Consider the following 17,588-nt stretch of genomic DNA (forward strand, 5'->3'; position numbering starts at 1 on the left):
CGCTGTAATATAGAGTGAAGAATGATATGTGTTGATGTCATCCCAGAAACGGTGTTTGAGCGGTTGACGGCAATAGCCGTGAAAACAAGGCGGTGTTGCGAGGAGTCGGTCATACACCGGCAACCGCAGGGAATCCGGGACTTATCGACATGTGAAACGAAACATGTGGATGAAGGAGGTGCTGGGAATGGCCATGCATTGCCTTGTGCCGCTTTTGACCACTTGCTCACCGCATGTGATCTTTCAAGCAGAGGTGGGTGCCGGATGAGGCTAGGCGTAGCCACACTCTCTAAAGCGCCTATTGTTGCCCCGATATATACAAAGCCCTCGGTAGAGAATCTGGAGGTTCAAATGTACGGGGTACCTTGCGAGGCGGGCTTAGTCAAAGGTTGAGTAATGCCGTACAGCATCTCGTCCCTCGCTCGCATCTGTGCCTGCACCAAGCAATATTGCCGGACGGGGTCAATGCCCAACTAGGCTCGTGCAGAGTTCTAAACAGTCCTGGCTGATCATCATGCTGGTGGCTGTGTGTAGATGGTGCGCATCCACATGGATTCTCATGGATTCTATCCCAAGCACCGAGGCTGCATGCGCTGCATCCAATTGGGCGCGGACCGATAATTTATCCGATGGCAGAATCCCTGGTGTCGCTTCGTCGATGGTTGTCCCGCAGGCATGTCATGGCAGCTTTACAGATCACTCTTGCCGCGATGGGAAATAGCTGCACCTTAGTCAACCCGTGGGACGTGGGACGGGCTCCTTCATCATGTCAACTGTTGCGAAACGTCAAAGGTCATCAACAAGGCCTCAACGGAAGAAGCCGAGATAGAAAGTCAATAAATACGACCCGGCAACTACCCAGCTGAACTCGACCGGACATCCGTCGTGTGCTTAAATACCTTTGTCAACCTGATCTTGCTTCACTCTCGATCTGTCCACGCATAGATTCTGCTTGATAGTGATACATTGCGACACTCTCCCTGCTGTCGACACCAGTTGAGACACCGACAACATGTCGACACCAATTCCCTCACCTCCCGGAATCCCCATTCTGGGCAACGTCTTGGACATTGACCCAAACAATGCGAATCAGAGTCTCCGTCATCTGGCCGACAAATATGGTGAGTGCCTTGATGTCCTCTGGCGCTGGTGCAGACTGATCGTTAGGCTAACGTACACTTTGAAGGGCCTATCTTCAAGTTGACCATGTTCGGCTCGGAAAGGTACATCATCAGCTCGGTCGAACTGCTCAATGAGATCTGCGACGAAAAGCGGTTCTGCAAGGCCGTGTCTGGTGCACTGGACCAGGTGCGGAACGGAGTAGGAAGTGGTCTTTTCACCGCATACCATGGGGAGCATGACTGGGAGGTCGCTCATCGAACTCTCGTGCCAGCGTTTGGTCCCATTGGGATTCACGATATGTGTATGGTTTCTCTCGACACCCGAATCAATGCAGTCGCTGATGTTTCCAGATGACGAGATGTACGACATTGCGACCCAGTTGGTTGCAAAGTGGGCGCGTGCTGGACCCGAGCAGAAGATCGCAGTCACCGACGATTTCACTCGACTGACCTTGGATTCCATCGCGCTGTGTGTCATGGGCAAGCGCTTCAATTCCTTCTACTCGGAGAAACTCCACCCCTTCGTCGATGCCATGGTGGGTTTCTTGCTGGAGTCGGGGCGCCGGGCTCAACGCACGAGAATTGGAACCTTTCTCAGCAGGTCGAGCGAACGTCAGTACTATCAGGACATTAACACAATGAGAACCGTGGCTAAGGAAATGGTGGACTACCGCAGAGCCAACCCGGTTGATAAGAAGGACTTGCTCAATGCCATGCTTTTCGGGAAGGACCCTAAGACGGGAGAGAAGATGACGGACGAGAGCATCATCAACAACATCATTACCTTCCTCATCGCGGGCCACGAAACAACTTCGGGGCTGCTTTCATTTACCTTCTACCAGCTTTGCAAGAACCCTGATACACTGCGCAAAGCTCAGCAGGAGGTGGACTCGGTGGTTGGTAAGGGGCCGGTGACGGTCCAGCACGTGGCTAAGATGCCCTATATCGAGGCAGTCATGAGAGAGACCCTCCGACTTACCCCCACTGCCCCTGCGTTTACTGTCAAACCATTGGACACCGTTGCCGGGCCCGTGGTCCTTGCTGGAAAATACACCATTCCTCCCGGCGCCCCCATCGTCGCTATGCTAGCGAAAATCGGCCGTGATCCTGTTGTCTATGGCGCCGATGCCGACGAGTTCAAGCCAGAGAGAATGTATGGAGAGAATTTCGCGAAACTGCCACCCAATGCTTGGAAGGTAACTATGAACCCAAATTACTAAAGGATGAACCCAATGTTAACTAATTGCCAGCCGTTCGGAAACGGCGCTCGTGGATGCATTGGGCGCCCCTTTGCCTGGCAAGAAGCGATTCTGGCCATTGCGCTTATCCTTCAAAACTTCAACGTCAGATTGGACGACCCATCGTATCAACTGCAGATTAGACAGACTTTGACTATCAAGCCAGACAACTTGTTCCTGCGAGCTACTTTGCGTGAAGGGATCGATCCCTTGAAGTTGGAGAGGAAGATGTACGCAGGGCTTGAAACCGAGGACGCTCATCAGAAGGAACGCAGTGCTCTGGCCAAGAAAGTTGGTGACGCGGGAAAGCCGATGCTGATACTGTACGGATCCAACTCAGGCACTTGTGAAGGTTTGGCGCAGGGTCTTGCCAACGGCGCAGGGAACCGGGGCTTCAATGCTACCGTGAAGTCTCTGGATGCCGCTGTCGACCAGCTCCCAAGTAACCAGCCCGTCATCATCATCACAGCGAGTTACGAGGGCAATCCTCCCGACAACGCCGTCGGGTTCGTGGAGTGGGTCAAGACGGTGGATGCTGGAAAGGTTAAGAATGTGCAATATGCCGTCTTTGGTTGTGGTCATCGCGACTGGGTCACCACGTTCCAGAAAATCCCTAAGCTTATCGACTCCGAGTTGGCCGCCAAAGGGGCGAAACAGCTTGTGGGCCGCGGACAATCCGATGTCGCCGAAGGAAAGGTGTTTGACGACTTTGACGCCTGGCAGGACGAGAAGCTCTGGCCCGCTCTATCTGCCGATGCTGGAGCTGACGAGTTCCTGGAAGCTCTAGACATGGAGATCAGCACCAGCGCCCGTGCTTCACATCTTCGGCATAATGTGCAGGAGGCGATGGTTCTGGAGAACGAGCTATTGACTGATCCCTCTATTCAAGAGAAGCGACACACCGAGTTCAAATTACCAACCAACATGACCTACGAAGCTGGAGATTATCTTGCTTTGCTACCAGTCAACAATGTCCAGACCATCTCGAGGGTCCTTCGCCGATTCGGATTGCCTTGGGATGCGTTCATGACGCTGGCCAAAGGCGCACATACCACCATTCCAACAGAGACAGCCATTGCAGTCACAGCGGTGCTGGGCGCCTATGTGGAACTGAGCAACCCAGCCAGCCGCAAACACATTGCAACTCTCGGCAAGTACACCAAAGACGAATCAGTTCGTAAGGAAGTTGCAGGCATTACCGAGCCTTTGTCTGTTCTGGAGATTCTGGAGAAATACCCCGGCATCGAGCTTCCCTTTGCCGTCTACCTCTCCATGCTCACTCCCATGCGCATCCGCCAGTATTCTATCTCGTCCTCGCCGCTCCAGGACCCAACCAAGGTCAGCATCACGTACTCTGTGGTCGGCGCGGGCACGAGCCACATTGGCGTCGCGACAAACTACCTCAGATTCCTGCAGCCGGGCTCCCGAGCGCAGCTGATGATCAAGAAGTCGCATGCGAGCTTCCACCTACCGCTGGACACCAAGACGCCCATCATCATGGTCTGCGCGGGCACAGGCCTAGCACCGTTCTTGGGATTTGTCCAGGAGCGAGCCGTCCGCGTCGCCGCCGTCGGCGGAAACCGCGACGCATTCGGCGAGGCCCTCTTGTTCATCGGCTGCCGCTACCATGACAAGGACCGCCTGCACGCCAAGCAGATCGACGAGTGGGCCGAGCAGGGCGCCGTCAAGGTGTTTTATGCTTTCAGCCGCGAGCCCGAGCACTCGGAGGGATGCAAATACGCGCAGGACCGACTCTGGCGCGAGCGGGAGACGCTCAGCAAGCTGTTCGGCGAGGGGGCCAGGGCGTACATCTGCGGCAGCGCCGCGTTGGGCAAGGGCATCGCGGACGTCGCGGCAAAGATCGCCGTGGAGATCGCCGAGAAGAAAGGAAAGGCCATGTCCCACGAAAAGGGCCTCAAATGGTGGGAAGATCTGCGGGGTGAGCGCTATGCTGTCGATGTCTTTGACTAAGGCGGTGGTGGACAGGTGGGTGTACGTGCGAGGAGCAAAAGTTGTCAGAGGCAAGGCTTCGGAGGATTTGGGAGAGGAGCTAGCTGATGGAGTCTCTTTTGGTATGGAGAATGATTTTGTTACAGGTTTTCCTTTCTAAAAAACAAAAAAAGAACCCCGATACTTCATGCTGTATAAGAATGTTGTCTCTACCACAATACATGCTGTCGCTGCGTAGTAACGGGCCGGTCGGGCAAATGCACCCACATGTTCTTGCCCAGTCTCTTCTTCAGCGCCCTTGCTTCCTTCTCGGCCTTTTCCCTCGCCCTGGTCTTCTCCTCTTTCAGCAGCACGGTGATGCCGGTGTGCGGTGGTCTCATGATGTACATCCGTCCTCGGGCTCGGTAGTCCGGTTCTTGGCCGTAGGGCCCACGGTTCGTCCATGCCTGGGCGACGTACATGTCAGTCGGATCGGGTGCGACGCCCTTCTTGTACGTCTTCAATGGCGTCTGGTGAGGCAGTGGTGGTGTCTCGCTCGGGTCTGATTGGAGTAGCTCTGTGTTCTGATTCTCCGATCCCGCGCGGCCTAGACCCATGCCCTTGACCACGATGGCCTCGTTCCGGGCTTGGATGAGGTGCTGGCGCACGTCCTGAGCCACCTTTTTGTTCGAGAACCTCATCTGCAGGATCGCCTCGTCGATGGGCTTGCCGGCGATCTGGCGGGCGAGCGGGGCCAGCTTTTTCATCGAAGTCTTGAAGAAATGGGACCGGGACATGTGGCTGCGCTCGGTGCGGGCGATCTTCACCTCCTTTGTCAACCGGCCGCGGTGTTTGATTTCTCGGATCACCATCTTGCGTTGCCATCTCAGGCGGGCTCCGGGACGCGGGTTCAGGGCCTGTTCCATGTTCGTGGGATTGCGCTTCTCAAAGGCACCTTCGACGAGGAGGCCGGTCGGTTGGAAGGCTTTGCGCTTCAACTCTCCACCAAAGGCGCTGGAAGGAGCGAGGCCTCCTTGCGTGGCGTTTGCCTCGTACTCTCTCCGTTGCTCGTTCAACTTGTCCTGAGCTCTCCGCGCCGCCGCCTTCATTCTTTCTACCGCTGTCATTGGTTTCGCATTTGGTTCCGATGCTTTGGCCGGAGCTTGTTTTGCTGAGGACGTCCCTCCATCTGTGGACGCGCGTCGGGTATTGGATGAATGCAATGATCTTCTAGGTGCGAGATGGAGAGAGGTCGTTAGACGGCACAGCTCGATAAAGGGTGAAGGTTCTGTCCGTGATTGGCAACCTTCACAGCAGTCAGTCAGTCCGTACGGAATCGAGGACAACGGGAGACTTACCTCTGCAAAGATGTCGCATGGACATCTGTTGAGTGTTCATCATGACAGCTTGGAGCTCAAGAGGAGCTCTGCTGTAGTGTCAACTGCTCCCTTCGTTGCGATTGAACGACGAGGTACCGGGCGACCAGTCTCGCAGACTTTCCAGATGGAGGATTGGAAAATTCTTGGCGGCGGAACAACGAAACTCCTGTTCCGATCAAGCCCCCCTTTTTGGGAAGAGCCTTACCGAGTACTTTGTGAGTCTAACTGATGCACCACACCCTCTGATGGACGACGAAGAATCGTTGAATTCCCTGCCATTTTTGAAACTAGAAGTCTCGTAGTAGTTATGATACTAGTCTGATGCTACAGCATCACTGAATATCTACGGTCAACATTCAACGCCACCCGAGAAGGAAGAGCAGGCTACTAACTAACGGCCTGAGCATGAAACAGGCCATTGCATAGCCGATAGGAATCTGTCGATTGGTTGTGGTCGCCGTGGATAGTATGGGCTCTGTTTGTGTTATAGCAGTATAAGGGATTCTTGGTGCCAAAGAGCAATTGAATTGGGTGGGCATCAGCAATCTGGCTACAAGTAGTCATTTGCAGGAGGTGTGTGCTAAGCGGCGAGGCTGTGAGTTAAACAAGGCTGGGTTATGTATTCGCGCCGAGGGCGTGGTCTGACCGTATATTCTTGGGGGGACAGGTTGAGCGGCGAGGCAATAAGAAGACGCTCGACATAGATTCTGGTACTCGTTCCCGACTTAAGCAGAGAAACACTGCTGTCCCGTTCCACTTCCACCCTGCGACAGAAAAGCATGGGTCTTTTGCGCCGTCTGGAGCGCCATATTCTACATTTGTTTGAGAGTGATCAAGCATATAGATTCGTAACTTGCTCAGTGAAACAGTCCGCAGACTCCAGACGTCGCAAGCACAAGCAAGGATGAGCGGACACGATAAAATGACCAAGACATGAAGACCATTGGATGGAAGCCTTGAGCGTGGACGACGTGGCCGTACCGAAAGCGTTCAGTGACCTGACTCCGTGTACATCTTGGGAGGCGTGTGGAATGACCTTTGGCGCCTAGTGATACCTACCTACCTAGTACGGAGTAGGTACCATAGGCATCACCGTTAAGCGGTTCAGTAGCCCCCTCACCCTTATGCGCCCCGGACCGTTTCAGCTTGGCAGAGTACGTCACCAGCAAGCGTTGGGCGCCGGAGAAAGCCCGGCGTCGGGTACCGGCTCCTATGGTTGGGTTTTTAGTAAGCATGAGCGATCGCCAGGGCCACCCAAGGGCCACCCATGGGCCATCTAATAGCCACTAGGAGCGACACTAAAGGGCTGATGCCCCCCCAGGGCATCAGCTCCCAGCCAAGAGAAATAGCCCGGCCTCGACCTGGTGACCTGCCCGCAAACCCTCTTCTCGTGCAGCGCAGTCTCTGCCTGTCCTCTGTGTGCCCGGAGTTTTCATCCTGCTCATGCGCACGAGGTTTGCCCAAACTATTCTTGCTTTCTACAGTAGCTCTCTGACCTTCGTCATTCCCTAACTTTTTACCCTTTCTGCACCCCGTCTTGCCCGTGTCCCCTCCGGCAACCCTCGCCAACGCCTTTCCGCTCCCTCGTCTACAAGAAACACGCATAAATCTCAACCGCCTCGGTCCCAGTTCCTACCCCTCCGCCCATCTCCTGCATTCCCTTATCTGAGGTCTGTCGAGTCCTCGCCGAAAGAGGAGCATGGCCTCGTCAGTGGGCCGGGGAATCATCAAGTTGGATTGGAAAGAGTTGGAGCTGGGTCTTTCATCACATTAAGTTAAAGTTAATCAAGAGAGAATCTCGGTGCGACCATGGACATCAATTCACTTCTTTCTCCCTCCGACAATGCTCGCGCCAGTTCGCTCACTCCGTCAACGGGCACTCCGAGTCTGACGCATTCGACTTCGACTTCGACTTCGCTTTCGCAGTCGCAATCACAATCGCAGTCGCCATTCAGACATGTTCAGCGAACGCAGTCGGGGAACACAGGCCTGGTGAGTTCACCACTCGGTCGTTCTGTTCAACCACCATCGAGCATTCCTGCCCATGTCAGAAGTCCGGCTCAGCAGACTCCGCACTCGTCGCCGCTCATCAGCCCTGTGCCTGCTGGCACCGCATCTGCTCATTTGCCTCGATCTTCTTCCACGCCGACCATGGACACCTTGGCAGACTTTACTTCATCAAAGCCCAGCCTGACCAGTCGCGAGTCAACCGACAGCCAAAAATCATCCTCGGGCCTCTTCCCTCACCTCACATCAGCCGGTGCGACCTCAAACCCCCGCGCGTCCATAGATATCAACATGGTTGAGACGCCGCAGGCGGTTGTAAGAGCAGACTACACCGAGACTTCTCTTCCCGCCGAAGCGCAACAAAGACTAGCTGTGCTCGCTGCCCATGTGCAGGAAACGCCTTCTTCGTATGAAGCCCACAGGGAGATCATCAAAATCTTGCATCAAGGCTTTGTTGACCACATCTATCCTTCCTCCAGCCCCAACGCTCACGGAGATCCTCGAAAATATGACCTCCTCGCCGACCTTCGGCGAGCTCGTGAGAACTTGGACAAGCTCTTTGCAGTTGGCGAGGAACAGTGGTTGGATTGGCTTCAAGATGAGAGCATTCTTGCACAAACCGCCGATGAGCGAGTGGCGGTCGTGGATAAGTGTCGGCGGGCAGTGACGGAGGAGTACGGTAGCACACAACTGTGGTTGACTTATGGTGACTGGGTCTCGCACTGCCACAAATGGGCTCTCGACTCAGCCGGAGACGCGCAGGGCGACGTCGATACCGAACGCTTGATTGGGCGCGAAGTCTTCGACTGGAGTATTGTCCTGGACACATGGACTGAAGCGGTCGAACGAACAAAGCATGACATGAGCCGCAGTCATGAAGTTTGGAACAAGTACATGGCCGTCCGGTTTGGCGACGTCAGCCAAAAAATGTCCTCAAGCGACGCCACCGCTGTTCTTGGACTGTTCGAAACCCGATTACGCATACCACATGCTGAATGGCAGCAGACGTTTCAGACATTCTCAAGCTTTGTCTCTGCCAACGTACCAGCAGATCAGTACGAAGAAATCATGGCGTCAAACCTAAGAGACTCAGCCAATGCCAAGAAGATATGGAATGACAGAGATGCATTAGAGACAACCCTACTGGAGGCCCAAAATGCCGGGGATACTGCTCTTGAATATCAAGCTTTCTCAAAATACATCGAGTGGGAGCGTGCAGAGGAGAATAAGCCACAGACACAGCGGAAAGGGAGAGCCAAAAGAGCGCAGGAGATTCGCAATCCTTACTTCGATATGGTTGACGCCCTTTACGAACGCGCGGAACTTCGCTTCCCCTCGGTGCCTGCTATCTGGGAAGAGCATATCGATTATTTAATCGAGAAATCGAAGCTGGATTTGCTGGAGGTCTTGGCTCGAGCCACAAAACACTGCCCGTGGTCTGGGTCGCTATGGAAGCAATACATGTTGACCTCGGAACTCGCAGAAGAGCCGTTCGATGAAACCGAGAAGATCAAGCACAAGGCCACCAGCACCGGACTCCTCGACGCTGCCGGTATCGAGGAGGCTCTGGTTGTTCACGACGCTTGGTGTGGGTATCTCCTGCGGCGGACAAAACGTCCTGATGCTGTTGAAGAAGATGCTGATGTTGCGGAAATGGGGATCCGGTCCTCTATCGAGGCAGTGCATAGCCTCGCTTCGAAGTTGGGAATCGGAAGCGCATTTGACCCTTCCTTCCGGCTGCAGCGAAAATATGTTGAATATCTCAAGTCCCAGCGCCGACTCGACAATGCGGGGGCACAATTCAACGACGCTGTGGCTGACTACGGCAAATATTACAAGTTCTGGCTTCGCTATTATGAATTTGAAATGCAGAAGTCCCTGCAAATTGCGTTCCTGCAACAACCAGGGCCCGATCGACTGGATACTCTTTCTTCTGCCCCTTTTGCTGTGGGAGTCCTGAAGCAGGGACTCCAGCATCCCGACCTAGACTACCCGGAGCCACTCATGGAAGCATTACTGAATCATTGCGAGGACTATGAGGATGCAGATGAGCTCCAAGGCGCCATAAGTCTAGTACGGAAGGTTCAAAAAGAGCTCACGGCAAGGCGACAACGAGAAGTCCTTCAAGCAGCAGACGCTACAGCGGAAAAAGAACAAGCTGAAGAAGAGATTGCTGATCGAACCCAGGAGGTCGTTAACGGTGTTCACATTGGGAAGCGCAAGCGAGACGAGGAGTCAGAGGAAGATGAGGCGAAGAAAAGACAACGGAATGAAGAGATTGCAGAACCGTCGGTTGAGCCGGATCGGCCTGCTACCGAAGAATTGAAACGCGATCGTGAGCACGCAAGCGTGCTTGTGCAAAACATACCACCCAACGTCACTGAAACCAAGATCCGGCAGTATTTCAGCAGTTGCGGAACCGTCAAACAAGTGAAGATTTTACAAGACGAGGAGAACAGTGTCATTGTAGAATTTGAAGATGCCGATGCCGCTTCTTTCGCCCTGTCGCGTGATGGACGCGAGTTCGAAGGTGCTGAGCTCTCTGTTATTCTCAACACAGGATCGACGCTGTTTGTCACCAACTACCTTGCTGCTGCCGATGAATCGTATATCCGCAACCTGTTCCGTTCGTACGGGGAAATCATCAACGTTCGCTTTCCTTCTCTTCAACGCAATAAGAAACGAAGGTTCTGCTACGTTGAGTTCAAGCGGCCCTCGGAAGCGCAGGCCGCGACCGAGCTTGACAATAAAGACATCGATGGATTGAAATTAGTCGCCAAAATCTCCAACCCGACCGTACGGCAGGCAAGAAAGGAGCGAAGCAGCGACGGTCGGACGATCTTTGTCGGTCAACTACAATTCAAGGCCACTGCTCAGGATGTCGAAAAGCTCTTTTCTCAGTATGGAACCATTGAGCAGCTCCGACTTCCCAAGGATCCAAAAAATGCTTCTCGAAACCGAGGCATTGCTTTTTTAACGTATGCCAATTCAGAGGAAGCACAGGCTGCCTTGGCGATGCATGGCGAGGATTTCCAGGGCCGCAAACTGACTGTCAACACATCTGAACGCGATGGCCGACCCGCCAAAAGCATCAATGGGCGGTCGAAATCTCCCTCTCTGCCACTGGACGCTGCTTCCGATACCGTGAGTGTACCAAAGATTCTGGACCAGGACGCGATAGATGACCGACGTGAGCGGACTGTTGTCATTTGCGACGTACCTGACATCGTGAACGAGAGCCGAATCAAGGCCGTGGCGGAGAAGATCGGCCCCGTGCGCAAAGTGATACTGAAGACCAATCATCAAGGCGCCTTTATTGAGTTTGACAACATACCGGATGCCGGGCGAGCTATGATCGAGCTCGACAACCTGGAAATTACCCCCGGCCGCCACATCCGAGTCACCACCGAGAAGGAAATGTTGCAGCAACAGCCGGAGCACAAGACCGATCAATTTGCTCGACGCCCTGCCCCGGCGTCTGTCACGCCCGCCAGTGGTCCAATCAGACGTCCTACACAGCCAGGCGTTCGGAAGAAGGGGGGACATCTGGGCCAGAGGTCAAGCGCTTTGCACGTATCGATTGAGAAGGAGAGCGCGAGTGCGGATGCAGAGACAGGAAGCGGAAAGAAGACGAATGACGATTTTCGAAACATGATCAATCAGAGCTAATGGGCCATCGGTCCTTCATGAGAGATAGGAGCATGTGAAAGGCATGATAGCTGGGGCGGCCTTTTTTTTCCCAAGTCCGATATTTTGTGACCTGTACTATAGAAAAATAGCTGGGCAACCTCATTAATGGTGTGTGTACGACAAGGATTAGTTGTCCCGATAGGATGAAGAAATCGAAGGCCAGATGAGAACGGTCTGTTGCGTGGTATAGAGCGCCAACCAATGATTCCGGCTGAACGATCGAGTCCCATGACTTTGGAGATGTAGCACCAACGAAGATGATGCGCCCCGTCGTCGACGGCGTGGCTGCGCGTGACTACGCCCATGCTTTGAGATGCGCCGCCGCAGCCTCGTCCTCGGCTGAATGCGGACTCTGATTGGCTCCTTGAAGGGGGAGGGGGACCGATCATTCATCCATCGTTTATCCGCGGCACGAACCATGACCAACATCGACCAACCTTGTGCCACATCAGCTGTCCTCCACCGACGCTGACCATTATTTGTATCTCTTATAGCCTCTCTCTCTCCTTCCCCTTCCCTTCTCTTTCACGATCTGCGAGTTGAAAACGGGCATGAAGCCGTGCTCGTAACCAGAACCATGATGAGCCAGTCCCGCCTGCGGCACCTCGCCGCCCACAACCTCTCGACCTTTCGCCGACAGCCATGGAACGAGATCTCGGGCTCTCTGGGCGACCTGGGCACTTTCCTGCCCATTGTCATTGCCTTGACCGAAGGCCGCCAAATCTCCTTGACGACCACCCTCATCTTCACCGGTCTATACAACATCCTCACGGGAGCCTGTTTCGGGATCCCGCTTCCGGTCCAGCCGATGAAAGCCATCGCCGCCGTGGCGATCCTCAAATCCCTGACGGCCGGGCAGACGGCAGCAGCCGGAATATTTGTCTCGAGCTGCATTCTCCTCTTCAGCGTTACGGGTCTCCTGTCATGGTTCACAAAGGTCATTCCGATCCCGGTGGTGAAAGGAATCCAGGTTGGCGCAGGGTTGAGCTTGATCATCGCTGCCGGCACCAAAGCACTCTCCTCCCTGTCGTGGACCACGCCGTCCTGGGCGGACAATTACCAGTGGATGATACTGGCCTTTCTTGCTCTTTTTGCCATCAACCTCCGCCCGCGAACACCGTATGCCCTGATCGTGTTCCTCGTCGGCGTCGTCTTTGCCTTGGTCCAGATCACAGCCGATGAGAGGCACCACCTCCCAGGATTCCGAATGTGGCGCCCGTACACTCAAGCACCGTCGGGGAGAGAGTGGAAGACTGGCATACTTGATGCTGGCATTGGCCAACTGCCACTAACTACCCTCAACTCCATCATCGCCGTTACCCACCTGGCCGCTGATCTCTTGCCCGACATTGAAACCCCTTCGGTTACAGCAATCGGTATCAGTGTTGCAGGCATGAATCTGTTCGGATGCTGGTTCGGAGCCATGCCTGTGTGCCACGGATCTGGAGGACTGGCCGCACAATATCGGTTTGGCGCTCGCTCGGGCGCCAGTATCATCCTCCTTGGGCTTTTCAAGCTCCTACTGGGCATCCTGTTTGGCGAAAGTCTTACGGATGTTCTCCACCGCTTTCCCCTAGCATTCCTCTCGGTTATGATCATCGCGGCGGGGCTGGAACTTGCCAGTGTGGGAGAGAGTCTGAACACGCCCCGGGCGCGAGATCTGAGCAAAGAAGGGTCGGGCGCAAGACGGACGGAAATCACAGACGAAGAAAAGAAGCGAAGATGGACTGTGATGCTTGTCACGGCTGGGCTGCTTATTGCGTTCAAGAACGACGCCATCGGCTTCGCCGCCGGCATGTGTTGCCACTGGAGCTTTCAACTGTCCAACTATCTGACGCAAAGAGCAGCAAGAAGACGACACATGGAGACTCCTGAAGATGCTGAAGAGCGCGTGAATCTACTTCCGTGAAGAGTTTGGCATATCACCAAGGTATCTCACTGCCCGACCTTGAATACGTCCCTGTCACACCATCAGGCCCCTGAGCTACCAACTCGGCCACCCTGACAGCTCCCAACTTCGGATGCATATCCTCACTATTCAGCTCTGCATTGTTCAGCCCCGTCGCACGGTACCCTGGACACACGGTGTTGACCTTCCAGTGCGGATACAACTTGGAATAATACACGGCGAGGGCATTGACGGCGGACTTGCTCGAATTATACCAGGGACCCTTGTACATGATCCCACGGTCCAGGGTGGTCTGTAAGGATCCCAGAGTGGAGGAGACGAAGATGACTTTGGGTAGTCTGGACTGTTCGAGTAGTGGCGCCAGTTTCTCGGTGAGGACGGCGGTTGAGGTGACGTTGACGCTCATGCAGAGGTCGAATTTCTGTCGCAGGGTGGCGTCCGGGGGCAGATGTTGCGCGGCAGTTCCGGCGTTGTTGACCAGGATGTCGAGTCTGCCAAAATGCTGCTGGATGGCCAAGAAGCAGTGCTCGATGGACTGATCGTCGGCGATGTCGAGTTGGATGGGGTTGACATTGATGGGGGCGCCCATGCTGGCCACCGCTTCTTCTCCCTTTAAGGTGTCACGGCATCCCATCAAGACTTGGTTGTCGGGGCTGTCGTTGGCGAGCCTCTTGACGATTTCGTAGCCGATGCCTGTATTGCCGCCGCTGACTAGGATGATTGTCTTGCGCTGTGCGACGACGCTGGACGGGCGGGTTTGGAGTTGCGGTCTGGACATGGTGTGTGTGCGAGGGGCTACAGCGATCCTCCAAATGGACTGGGTAGGGCAGATGGTTGTCGAGTTGGTGATGGTAGAGTCCTCCGGTCTAACAATTGAGGAGCTTTATTCGAGTATCAAACGACCAACGATCAACAATAACAAGCCGTGTTGATGATCGACCCAAAATCAATGGCGATATGGTCCAGGAGATTGAGTATGAGATGATCCGATCGCTACGTCACTCCCAGGCGAAACCGGGCATTTGCGTCCTCCAATTTTCTCTTCCCCGCGCCCGATGTTGAATATGTATTAGGTCCTTTGGGTGCCACGGTGCAATGGTTAGTAACGCGGCGGAGGAGAGTTAGTCAAACAGACCTTTATCTCCGAGCAAGCATTACCAGACACGGTAATTAATTTCTCCCTCGCCCGCCATCATGATAGAGCACAGACAAACGTCTTGCTCAGAGGGCCGCAGGAGATTGCAAGGAGATGGGATTAGTCAGGCCAGGACACGGCAAGGCACCGGCGCAACTGCACACCGGACCACTTCTTCCTCAGTTACTCGCTCATTCACCTCGTTTTGATCTCTCACTTGCTGGCTGGCTGGCTGGCTCATCTCGCGCTCGCGGAACACGGTCAATCGCGGTCGTTTCTGGGACAGCGGGGCGCGCCGCGGGGGAGACAACGAGGCTGTCGGCCGAGATCCATCCACAAACATCGTACATGCAAAGGAATGGAGGGATGATAACGATGACGACGACGACGACGATGCCTGTAAAGGATGGGGTGCATGGACATATGCTTGCTGGCCGGGGAGGGGGTTTGGTCCACGTACAAATACGCGGATAGTAGTTGGAAAGAAAAGCAGAAAGGAAACAGAGGAACACTAGGTGGTCTGTGGGCAGGTGGGTTGAGTGCGTTCTCATGACAGGCGAGTTTCTTTCAGTCTCCGTTTGTCTATCTGCACTGGACCTACGACTTGCCATCCAGCTTGGTAAACGCCTCGGGCCCGCCGGGGATCTGCAGCCAGTTCTTGTCGTCGTAGTGCTCCTCGCCCTCGATCAGGTGGAACGTGTAGATGATGCGGCCCTTCTGGCTCGTGTTCTTCTCGCTCTTGTGCAGGATGTTGCCGTGGATGAGCACGAGGCTGCCGGCCTCGACCTCGCCGAGGACGTATTCCTCCTCCTCTTCGCCGCCCGGGGAGCCCTCGTCGTGCTCAAAGTCCCGCGGCCACCGGCCGTCCTCGTCCGGCACGCTCTCAAAGGTCGTGCCCGCGGACCCGTCGACCGCGCGGCGCACGAAGCGGTCGCGGACGGGGGCGCGCCGGTGGCTGCCCGGCGCGAAGCTCAGGCAGCCGTTCTCCGCGGTGGCGTCCTCCAGGGCGAGCCAGAAGCCCACGGCCGACGGGCGGCGCGTGTACAGGAACGAGCTGTCCTGGTGCGGCGGCACCGCGCCCCCGATCTCCGGCTGCTTGCAGATCACCATGCTCTGCAGCAGCCGCGGGTCGCGGTAGCCCAGGGCGCGCGCGATCGCCGCGTTGCGCCGCCCGACCTCGCCCGCGTGCGACACGGCGCCGAACTCGCCCACCAGCCCGTGCAGGTTGTGTCCGATCTTGTTGATCGCCCGCTCCTTGGGCTTGGTCAGCGCCCCCGTCCCCGCGTCGAAGGCGTCCTCCTCGAAGAAGAACCGCACCTGGTCCCCCGACGTCAGGAAGTAGTCGTCCCCCACGTGCGTCTTCTCTGTCGGCCGCCCCGCCTCGTCCGTCCCCGTCGTGAACCGCGTCATCGGGTGGTCCTCCAGCGGGAACTCGCTCAGCAGCTCGTGCGTCTTGGAGAGGAGTGTCTGGCAGGTCTCGCGCGAGAGGTACGAGGGGATGATCAGGTAGCCGTCGCGCTGGAACGAGGCGACTTGTTTGGGGGTGAGACCGGCGGGGGGCGTTTCTGACGGCGGGTCTGGCGAGAGTCTCGAGGGCGCCATCTTTTGGATTCCGGGGTATATCAGGGGTTGAGGTAGAGCTCTAGGTAAGTTCTAGCAGGGGCAAAACTGTACCCGGGTGCTGTTAATGATGTAGGTCTATGGTGAAGATGGTGGGATGAGATTCCGCCTCGAGTCGCGATAATATTATAGGCGGAGAACAGCGCGGGGAATCTCAATCGTCTGTGTTTCTTCAGGTCTCCACCGACGCCACTATGTACTAGGCCACTGAAGTATAGAAGTCAAGTGTGCAGCGACATTCTCATGCTTGGAATGCCCGACTCCTCATGACAACTAGCAGTTCTACCTCAATCTAACCGTCGTTCCACAAGCTTGGGAAGGAAATCCTTCACCATGTCACCATCGCCGAGCAATTTGGTGAACTCCACGTGGTGTATAATCTTTTCGATGTGGCAGACCAGGTAGTCAGTGACTAGGTTGCGCAACTCGTCAATACTCTCCTCATAGTCCGTCGTGTTTGTGTAGGTGTATTTCAACAATTCGACGACATCACCCACCCGCTGTGGATGCAGCTTGAACCTTGAGAGCGTGAGCCGGAGCTTTTGTAGCACAAGTTCCTGGAGGGGAACAACGTCGTACGTGTCAGCAAAGGCATAGAGCTTGGCGTGGCACAGAAAGACAGGTGTGTAGTCCTGGCAATGATCTTCATTGACTTCCGGCTGCCATGGTCTCTTCTCCGCTACGTGTGCTTCGCTCTTAAAAGAGTCCCACAGCTGTTCCACCTTCGACTTGCTGCTTCTGAGCTTCTTGCGCTTGTCTTTCTTGTTGCGGGCAGAGCCCCAGTCCACCCATTCAGCTGGCTCTTCCTCTATCGCTGGATCTTCCGCTGGCACTTCGATTGCATATTCTTCGTGTGGGTCGTAGGGGGGTTCTTCAGGCGACTGTCCAGCATCTGGCTCTCGAATTGGGTTTTGAGGTATCACTGGATGGTTTTTATCATTCAAGTGCTTGGACGAGTTTTCGATTCCAACATCTGATGCCGAGAGAACAACGTCCGGCTCGGCAACGGAATAGTCGCCCGTATATGCGAACTGGATGACCCTAATAAAGGTGTCCTTGTCTGTGTCCTTCAACTTTGCACATTTTTCCTTGGCCTCACTCATACCACCCCCGACCAGAGTGGCAAAGGTGCTGGAGAGCTTCGCGGCAAGTCCGGCATGCATGTAGAAGGTCTTGGGTGGTAGACCGACGAGGAATTTGAAAGGCTCCGAGTCGACAAAGCTGTTTTGCATGAGCAATCAACCCTTCTCGAAGAAGATCGGATGTTGAGTACATACCTTTCGTAGGCAATATCCATGGCTACGGCGCGAGCAAGATCAAGACACTACTGCTAACGAACGAAGGAAGAGGAGGGCAGCTAAAAGACTCACCGGCCAGGCCAGGATACGACGTCTTGTTTATGCAGAAAGCACGCTATAAGAGGTCGAGAACCTCGATTCGGCGCGCGGTAGACGGCATCCAAGGGCGAATGATTTGAGACTCCCAAGTGACACGACATGAAGTGACGTGTGCAACGGAGCCAACTTGATGAGGGATGGTCCTGTGTCTGCGCTGTCTGAT

The 17,588-nt window shown here is 55.1% G+C and overlaps 7 protein-coding genes across 7 annotated transcripts; 3 read left to right on the forward strand and 4 right to left on the reverse strand.

Moving 5' to 3' along the window:
* Positions 1–927: 927 nt before the first annotated feature.
* PV07_07435 (uncharacterized protein) lies at positions 928–4,482 on the forward strand. Its single transcript, XM_016394522.1, has 4 exons — positions 928–1,121; positions 1,187–1,423; positions 1,473–2,317; positions 2,372–4,482. Exons 1-4 carry the CDS (start codon positions 1,013–1,015, stop codon positions 4,328–4,330), a joined length of 3,150 nt encoding a protein of 1,049 aa, XP_016247941.1. The 5' UTR covers positions 928–1,012; the 3' UTR covers positions 4,331–4,482.
* PV07_07436 (uncharacterized protein) lies at positions 4,345–6,230 on the reverse strand. The gene is made up of 2 exons (XM_016394523.1): positions 5,647–6,230; positions 4,345–5,594 (listed from the first exon to the last, which is right to left on the reverse strand). The coding sequence occupies exons 1-2, from the start codon at positions 5,687–5,689 to the stop codon at positions 4,519–4,521; spliced, it is 1,119 nt and encodes a 372-aa protein (XP_016247942.1). The 5' UTR covers positions 5,690–6,230; the 3' UTR covers positions 4,345–4,518.
* Positions 6,231–7,047: 817 nt separating this feature from the next.
* Positions 7,048–11,628, forward strand: PV07_07437 (uncharacterized protein). The gene has a single exon (XM_016394524.1). It carries the CDS (start codon positions 7,477–7,479, stop codon positions 11,341–11,343), a length of 3,867 nt encoding a protein of 1,288 aa, XP_016247943.1. The 5' UTR covers positions 7,048–7,476; the 3' UTR covers positions 11,344–11,628.
* Positions 11,629–11,790: 162 nt separating this feature from the next.
* Positions 11,791–14,421, forward strand: PV07_07438 (uncharacterized protein). The gene has a single exon (XM_016394525.1). It carries the CDS (start codon positions 11,942–11,944, stop codon positions 13,271–13,273), a length of 1,332 nt encoding a protein of 443 aa, XP_016247944.1. The 5' UTR covers positions 11,791–11,941; the 3' UTR covers positions 13,274–14,421.
* On the reverse strand, positions 13,097–14,240 carry PV07_07439 (uncharacterized protein). The gene has a single exon (XM_016394526.1). The coding sequence runs from the start codon at positions 14,049–14,051 to the stop codon at positions 13,287–13,289; it is 765 nt and encodes a 254-aa protein (XP_016247945.1). The 5' UTR covers positions 14,052–14,240; the 3' UTR covers positions 13,097–13,286.
* Positions 14,422–14,924: 503 nt separating the features above from the next.
* On the reverse strand, positions 14,925–16,105 carry PV07_07440 (uncharacterized protein). Its single transcript, XM_016394527.1, has one exon. The coding sequence runs from the start codon at positions 16,008–16,010 to the stop codon at positions 15,006–15,008; it is 1,005 nt and encodes a 334-aa protein (XP_016247946.1). The 5' UTR covers positions 16,011–16,105; the 3' UTR covers positions 14,925–15,005.
* An 89-nt stretch (positions 16,106–16,194) lies between these two features.
* Positions 16,195–17,474, reverse strand: PV07_07441 (uncharacterized protein). Its single transcript, XM_016394528.1, has 2 exons — positions 17,306–17,474; positions 16,195–17,249 (listed from the first exon to the last, which is right to left on the reverse strand). Exons 1-2 carry the CDS (start codon positions 17,323–17,325, stop codon positions 16,316–16,318), a joined length of 954 nt encoding a protein of 317 aa, XP_016247947.1. The 5' UTR covers positions 17,326–17,474; the 3' UTR covers positions 16,195–16,315.
* Between the last annotated feature and the right edge of the window lie 114 nt (positions 17,475–17,588).

Source organism: Cladophialophora immunda, assembly GCF_000835495.1.
Source record: "Cladophialophora immunda strain CBS 83496 unplaced genomic scaffold supercont1.4, whole genome shotgun sequence".
NCBI lineage: Eukaryota > Fungi > Ascomycota > Eurotiomycetes > Chaetothyriales > Herpotrichiellaceae > Cladophialophora > Cladophialophora immunda.